The sequence below is a fragment of the Aspergillus candidus genome (assembly GCF_002847045.1).
Source record: "Aspergillus candidus strain CBS 102.13 unplaced genomic scaffold BDW47scaffold_121, whole genome shotgun sequence".
Classification (NCBI taxonomy): domain Eukaryota; kingdom Fungi; phylum Ascomycota; class Eurotiomycetes; order Eurotiales; family Aspergillaceae; genus Aspergillus; species Aspergillus candidus.
Window position 1 is genome coordinate 1 of NW_020194126.1, and position 8286 is coordinate 8286.

Here is an 8286-nt window from a genome sequence, read left to right on the forward strand (position 1 = left end):
AAAAAAAAAAAAAAAAAAAGGAAAAGAAGGAGACGCACATTCTAATGCTCCCACTACCCCCAGGATGATCGGATCGGTGACGACCATCTCAATGATGGTGTTATCGTTCAAGAGAATAATCGATTTCATGATGTTGCACAGGCGATGCAGGTCCGGAAGACTCTCAAGGTCCTCGGCCATGGTGACGAGGGGTAAGAGCTTGGGAATGTACTCGTCCCGGATGACGAATTTGGACAGGGCGTCGCGACCGGCCTGGGTGATACTGGCGGCTCGCATCATATGGTCGATCTCCGGAAGGTTCCCCAGCTCGGGGGCGGGTAACGTGATGGGCTGAAATTCGAGATCGTCGGACAAGGCATCATCTAGGCAGGAGAAGAGGGAACCCCGGTCAGTCTGAGTAGGCCCGGCCGACATCTCCCACCGACGGAGGGGGTCTCACCTGCGGCGGCTATGTTGTGCAGATGCTGTTGCGCCGCATTGACGAAATTCCTGGACGAGCCGTGTCAGCGCACGGCGCGAGGGGCACCCACAGCGATGCCTTACCAGATGACCGAACAGCCCTCGGCTTCCTGGAAGCTCAAAGCCATATCCGTCCCATTGGTTTCCGTCCACACGATGAGGGTCTCTGATAGCGTCGCACCCGGATCAGTATCACCTCCATCCCAGAATCATATGCGCGGGGGGGAAGAGGGTCGCCGGTCGGACCTTGTTGTTTTTGATAGCCATCATCCTTGAAGATTTTCGTCTCCAAGAGGACGCGATCGGGTTCATCTTCGGATTCGACAAAGATACGGTAGTCATCCTAGATCGATGTCGGCGACGCGTTAGTCCGGTCAAACCGGCTGGATGATGAAAGGGGAGAGGGACGGTGGTGGGAGGGATCATCGGCGCGACCCGAGGTGGTGCAGCGTTTGCGCCCGACGGGGGGGGGGAAAGATCCCCAAAGCGATGCGACTTCGGTACTTACGTCGTGGCTCTGACCGGTGCAAAAGCCCGTTCCCCGATCGAACCAGTCATTATCACGCAGTTCATAAACCTTGACCCGCTTGCGATCGCAGGAGGATTGCGCATCCAACGCCATGGTCCGAGGGAAAGGCGAGGTGGCGTCTCGTCACTCCGGGACAACTCAGGGACGAGCGTACCGGCGCGAGGAGAGCCCCGAATTCGCGGAGAGATGTGGGAGATTGAACTGGGGGATGGGAGGGGGGAGATGCGAAAGGACAGGGGAAAGAACAATCAAATAAAAAAGAAAGGAAAGAGAAGAAAGGAAGGGAGGAGGGAGAAGGAGGAGAGGATGGAGAGAGATGATAACGGGAAGAGTCGACAGTTGTTGGATGATGATGGAAGAAATCAATCCGTATTATTAGAGATGTTGCAAAGTTTGGTCCGGGTTGGCGCCCCAGGCGGAGAAGCCGGTCGGGAAGTTGGCTGGACCTTTTTTGTTCTTCTTCTTCTTCTTCTTCCTTCACTCCTTTGTCTGATTCTAGACAATGATTCTACTCCTGAGACAACTTCGGATTCTGATCTTTTCTTCTGGTTTCTTTGGATTGACAGGATTCTTTGCTCTTCCATGAAAATCCCAACACTCACGCGACCGACTGAGAAGTACAGCGCAAAGGGACTCCCCCAACAATAGTCCGAGGTACCACTTGGCTCGATTGACGTGGAGGGATGAGGTCAGAGTCGTGATCGATCGAGAGGAAATTAGGAAGAGATCAATCCAGAAGACATCAGACCAAATTGAAGAAGAAGCGAGAGAACTCGATCCAAATAGACGAAATGTCCACCGATCAGGTGTTCAGGCGGCGGAATTGTTTGACTGACCACCACGACGTAATAACTACTGGTGGAGGATCTGCCTCCAACCAGGGATCTTGACCAAAAATAGTTCAGTTGTTGAGGTTGAAGTTGGAGTAACTGTCGGTGTTGTTGTTCTCATTCTATCCAGATGGAGTCATGGAATGACGTGACCCGCTGATGGTTCTATAGAAAGAGGCTAGAAGGACCAAATCCAGCAATATATAATGATCTTGATCGCTAATTCATCCTTCAACTCTACCCCATCAATCGGATTGTTCTCCCTTGGCTCAACTCCCTTGACTCCTTGATTACCCTTTTACCTTATTTATTTACCTTTATGCTTCTTCATTGACGAAGCACAAAGAAATTCGTACCAACCGGAGCTGACCCACTTGAGCAGACGGTAACTACCTAATGTCCGAACAATAGACCATCCGTCCTTACCTCCTTCGCCAACTGACGGTGATACTAAGAATAGGTCAACGCAGAATCGACCTCCCCCGCGTTATATGGGTGCTCACATCGATCGACGACTGGGAGATGAATTCCCATGCGTGTCATGACGCCGGGATTCGGTCTGTCTTCTTCACGGTGGATCAGGCATCGGGAACGATCTATATTGGGCATCAACAAGGCCATGTGGAAACTCCTTTCGTATTGGTCGATACATGGACCTTCTCTCGCTGAGGTTTGCCTCATGACTTCCTATTCTATATCATTATCGGCATCATGACAACCGTCAAAACATCATGGATCATGACTCGACGATCAGGATCGTCGCGTCCGAGCGCCCTGGACACTGGATGCCTGAGGCGTGCACATTCAGGTGTCCAGGTGTCCACCTCAGGTGTCAATCCTGTCCTATCAAGGAAGGCGGTGGCACACAGCAATAAACCACCAGTCTGGCCTGGCAGCCTGAGGTTCGCGCGGGAAGCCTGAAAATAATTCCCAATCGGGAAAGGTTCGACATCGTCGCATCCCACCTCGTCCCCTCTTTTTTCCTTTTTTTTTCTTCCTTCAGGTTGCATTGCTGCTCTTCTTCCGACATCCAATCCCCTTCGGACTTCTTGAGCGTGTCTCTTCTCCACGACCTTAGACGGGCGACTTCGGGAGTTTTGCGCTCGTTTTGGTCTTAAAGCTCCCATTCACGCCTGGCCTTTTCCCAGGTTCCATCAGTGTTGGAGATACTTCGATATTGACGTCAAGTCTTGCGACCATTGCAGCTACTACTGATCCTTAGGTATTTGCACCTCTTCACGGTCGCCGACTTCCTGTCCCACAATGTCAGATAGCAAAGATCAAGTTACCACCCACGCCGCCTCTCTGGGGGTCACCGCCGCCAACCCACTGGCCGAGCCCTCGAAGCAGCAGACCGCGATAACGCCGGATGTCAATTCCGCGGATGGCGACGAGGAATCCGTCTCCGAGGTGGCCCCGGCGGATCAGCTGGATCAGAAGAAGAAAGGGTTCTTGGCCTACTTCAAGACCAAGGAGTTTTACATCACCCTGTCTCTTGGGTGAGTGTCGTCGACCGCATCGGAGTGGCCGTTGACTAACCTGATACCATGTAGCCAACTGCTGGCAATTGCAAACACGGCGACCAGCACCTTCAGTACCCTGCTGAGCCAGAAAGGCACCTCCATCCCGGCCTTCCAGACCTTCTTCAACTATGTGTTGCTCAACCTCATCTTCACTTCTTACACTCTCTACCGGTACGGCATCAAGGGCTGGGCCCGAATGGTGTACAAGCACGGCTGGAAATGTATGAACCTCTTCCCCCCCCCCAAAAAAAAACCACAGGCCCTAACCTTGATAATCCTCTACAGATATCATCTTGTCTTTCTGTGACGTCGAAGGCAACTACTTCATCGTGCTCGCGTACCGATACACCACGATGCTCAGCGCACAACTGATCAATTTCTGGGCAATCGCCGTCGTCGTCGCCGTCTCCTTCATTTTCCTCCGCGTACGCTACCACATCTCCCAAGTGCTAGGCATCCTGATCTGCATCGGCGGCATGGGCGTCCTCATCGCATCGGACCACCTAACCGGCACCAACGGCGGGAACATCTCCAGCGGCGACCAGCTCAAAGGCGACCTATTCGCCCTACTAGGTGCCACCTTCTACGGCCTAGCCAACACCGGCGAGGAGTACTTCGTCAGCACGCGCCCCGTCTACGAAGTCCTCGGCCAGATGGCCTTCTTCGGGATGCTCATCAACGGCGCCCAAGCCGGTATCTTCGATCGGGCCTCCTTCCGCACCGCCGTCTGGGACAGCCAGGTCGGCGGGTACCTAACCGGATACACGCTCTGCCTGACGCTCTTCTACTCCCTGGCCCCGCTACTCTTCCGCCTCTCCTCAGCCGCCTTCTTCAACATCTCCATGCTGACCATGAACTTCTGGGGCGTCTGCATCGGCATCAAAGTCTTCCACTACACCATCCACTGGATGTACCCCATCGCCTTTGTCTGCATCATCGTCGGCCAACTCATCTACTTCCTCGGTCGTCGTCTGCTCGGCGAGTCACGGAAGCCCTGGCTCGGCCAGAACCAGGAGCGTGGCATTGCAGGCCTGTTTACCGCTAAGCGCCGGATTGACCACACCACTACCACTACTACATCTAATTCTAACCGCGATCTTGATGATCCCCGGACGACCGGTACGAGTGGGGTTTAGGCGTTATATATCCGGTCTTCGTTTATTATTGGTCTTTGTCCTTTCAGGACTGATTGTGACCTCAACATTGTGATCACTGTTTGGTTTTATCTATCTATATATACTCACTACTTGAATGTCACTTTTGTAACTATTTGAGTTGGGTGGTATGTCATCTCATTCACGTACAGAGGTGGCATACTCATGGATAAGACCCTTGGTTCATAGGCTACTCCTAGTTACCTACTGCGATTCGTAGAAAGACCACGCCGGGCTTGGTTATATCATAAGGTCTTGATCGTATTATATCATACCTATGTTACCATATCATTATCATCATATCATCAGTCATCATTATCATGGCCTGCAATGGAACAGCAAGTGTAGAGCAGAGCAGCGGGGTAGACTGAAAAAAAACAGATGATTAGATGCATAAGACTTCATACAAAAAAAACATAAATATTGGAAATAGAAATAGATATAAAAGAACACCCAGATGAATAGAAGGGATAAGCTATCTTCAGCTTTAAGGTGAAAAAATACCAGGTATTCGAGATGATAGTACTCCATGAATAAACGAAACAACCTTGTCCTTCCCAGTCAAACAAACCCTGAAATAAAATAGGTATGTAGGTATGATGATGTATAACAAAATATGAATGCTAACTCTTCTTCTTCTTCTTTTTTCCACCTTTTTTTATGTTATTGCTTTTTTACCAATGTACCTGCTCCCCTATTGTCCGGTGTTTTCCTTGCCGACTCCCCAATATAACAAACATCAGATCGAGAAAACCATTTCAATCCCAGAACGAAACACAGAAGATAGAACAGAATAGATAGAACAGAATAGATAGAATAGACAAAACATCCAGAACATCCAAAATCAATATCAAAAAGAATACAGTGGAACCTTTTAACCCATGATACCGGCAACCAGATCAAAACAACGAATGAACAAGACAGTCAAAACACCTGGAACCCCTCCCTTCCCGACAAATAAACGGCAATCTGCAAACACGCTCGAGCTCCGGGAGACGTACCGTACCCTCACATACATAAACATGGTAAACACAGGTATCCCCAAACCCCCAGACCAGACCGGCCGTGTAGGCCCCGCAAATCAGACAAAACACAGAGAAGAGAGGGATAAACAAAAGGGCCAGATGCATCAAAACACCAAGAGGAAAGAAAAACATGCGGTAATTACCGACTCCAGAACCCCAACAGGCCCGCCAAATATCTCCAGGCCATCCGTGTACGTTACCGATTAACTTGCTCCGCGCCTCCGGTCGCTAGAACAAAACGAATCCTTGCTCGACTTTCTGCCCATATGTACCGTGTTCGTGCCCAATGTTGAATCACAAAATCAAAACCCTCTCTCGGAACGCCGCGCGAGGAAACGATCATCTTTCTTTTTTTAATTTGTTTTTTCCATCTTCCTCTCCCTTTCATTCATTCAGTTTCTTTAAAGGTAGGTGTGTGTTCAACCCCAGACGGACGCCTGCACGCCCAGTCCATTCTTGGACCCCCACACTCCGCTGCCGTTACCCCAGCCACCCAGGGCCACACCACCGGTGGCTTCCTTGACGCCCGGGGCGGCAGTGGGATTGGACGACGATGAGGCCGACCGGTCGTTGGAGGACCGAGGGGCCGCAGCATCACCGGGAGTGAAACCAAAGCCCAGGGGGGACGGGAGGGGAGTGGTGGAGCGCTTGTTCAGGGACGGGTGGGGCGCCTGCACGGGCTGCTGCACGGGGCGGGAGCCGATGGGGCCGACGGACCCGATGGGACCGGTGATCGGCTGAGACGGGGCCTGCGACCGCGCGGACGAGGGCGAATCAGCACCGACGGGCGACGCGGTTGAGGTCACCGGCGGGTCGGCGCCAAAGACGGGGTTGACGCCGGAGCTGGGGGACGAGGTGCTGTTGGCACGGGACGGGGATTGGAGGGACGCGCCCGGGGCCACCGGGGCGATACCGCCGTCGGGACCGCCCGCGACGGGAGGCTGGGCAGCGACCCCGAACAGGTCCATACTGCGGGGGGAGGGACCCCGGACGCCGGCGGCCGATGACGGGGTGCCACCGGCCGGGGAGTCCGGGCCAGCGGCGTCGTCGGCGAAGGTACCGGGCGGGAAGAAGGCGGGGCTTTCGTTGCCGTACAGGGCCCTATGCTGACGAGCGAGGAGGTCACGGCGGCTGTCCTCGCTGACGGCGGCGGGACTGACGGAGCGATCGGACTTGTTTCCAGACATTTCGGCAAGCAGGCCTTTTGAGACAACCAAGAATTAAAAACCATGTTCAGAAAAAGACAAGAAGAGAGAGATAGGACCCAGAGTCCCAATGTACTATACAAGGCAACCAATACATGCGGGCCAGAGAAGAGTCAAGGGGAATAGTGACGGTGACGTGAAGGAATAAAAAAAAAAAAAAAAAAAAAAAAAAGCTCCAAAGACGATGCTACCACGTACTTCGGTTGTACTGTTGCTCCTGATGATAGTTGCGGAGCTCCCTCTCACGCTGTGCCGCCATCCGACGCTTTGCTTGCATCACGTGTTCCACTTCACCCTGGCGACCCTGGAATCGCTGGGAGGCGTAAAAGCCCTGCACGCTGGGGGTGGGGTGCATGCGGGATGCTTCGAAGTCACTGATAGAGTGATGGCGGGGGGGCATCGAGTTCATCGAACGGGGGTCTGACACGGAGAGTTAGCACGGGATTCGGACTCCGAGGCGTGGGTGGAAGAGGGACAGTTCATACCGTATTCGGGAAACTGACGGCCCATCATCATGGGCATGGAGTCCCGTCGGGGAGCGCTCCAGAGTTTTCCACTCTTGACGAGGTTATCGATCGCGCGGTCGACCTCTGAAAGTAAGACGTCAGTGACCATCAATCACATCGGGTCCAATCGCACCGTTGGTCCTTCGGGCTGATCGCACGGCTGCGACAGCCATCCGGCCCGATTTCCTTCTGACCGACCGATTCAACCAAGGACAACGCGACGATAAGGGTAGAAAACAGGTGTGGTCGTACCGTCAAACTGGGAGGAAAAAGCTGGAATATCCTCGCGCTGAGAAACCGAGCTGGAACCTGAGAGCGAATGAGTCGGCCGTTCACTTGGCGTTGATGGTTTCCCGCCTGAGATAGAAACATACCTGATCGCGACGGGGGCACGGGTTGCTCCCACGAGACCTGGCGGGTGGAGGCAGCAGGGGCCTGCCAGCCCTGAGGCTCGTAGTAGGACATGTTGACGGGGATGGGAGGCGAACCGCGAGAGGTCGAAATCGCAGCGCAGGGGAGAAGAAAGGAAGGAAGGGACCTGTCATTGAGAAAAGACCGGTGTAAGCAGGGGGATCCACCTTAGTCAGGGTGTAATCAACAGATTGAAAAATGAAGCGGGTGGTAGCGGAGGTCCCCGACGTGGAAAAGAACGAGAAAAGGCCGCCCAACGGGGCGAATGAGTCGAACAGTCGGATGAAGGAATGATCCCGATGGAAGGGATTAGTGTTTTGACGATAGCATCAGAGTTGCGGTAGCTTAAAATTCCAGCGATCCAGGATCCGGGGACCAGCGACGACGAGAGACGACGAGGCTTTTTTTTTTTTTCAGGGACACACGTGTTTGGAGCATTCCAGTCAATCGGAAACACGGGCCAGATCGGGTTATTTGGTGGATGTTGTTGATATTGTGATTTTGTCGATGTTTATTATTTTATTTGGATATATTCTTGAATTTTTTTTTTTTTTTGGAATTGATCTTGATGTTTGTCGCGAGTATTTGGGCGAGTGGTGGGCCGAGTGGGCTGGCGGAGAGCATCGACGAAAAGAAAAAAAAAA

The 8286-nt window shown here is 52.8% G+C and overlaps 2 protein-coding genes across 2 annotated transcripts; one reads left to right on the forward strand and one right to left on the reverse strand.

The window, feature by feature from the left end:
- The first annotated feature begins 2790 nt into the window (after positions 1 to 2790).
- On the forward strand, positions 2791 to 4531 carry BDW47DRAFT_12202 (DUF914 domain membrane protein). Its single transcript, XM_024815754.1, has 3 exons — positions 2791 to 3317; positions 3372 to 3562; positions 3627 to 4531. Exons 1-3 carry the CDS (start codon positions 3082 to 3084, stop codon positions 4475 to 4477), a joined length of 1278 nt encoding a protein of 425 aa, XP_024667112.1. The 5' UTR covers positions 2791 to 3081; the 3' UTR covers positions 4478 to 4531.
- Positions 4532 to 5833: 1302 nt separating this feature from the next.
- BDW47DRAFT_12229 (uncharacterized protein) lies at positions 5834 to 8003 on the reverse strand. Its single transcript, XM_024815816.1, has 5 exons — positions 7606 to 8003; positions 7484 to 7540; positions 7211 to 7315; positions 6924 to 7145; positions 5834 to 6721 (listed from the first exon to the last, which is right to left on the reverse strand). Exons 1-5 carry the CDS (start codon positions 7694 to 7696, stop codon positions 5940 to 5942), a joined length of 1257 nt encoding a protein of 418 aa, XP_024667113.1. The 5' UTR covers positions 7697 to 8003; the 3' UTR covers positions 5834 to 5939.
- Between the last annotated feature and the right edge of the window lie 283 nt (positions 8004 to 8286).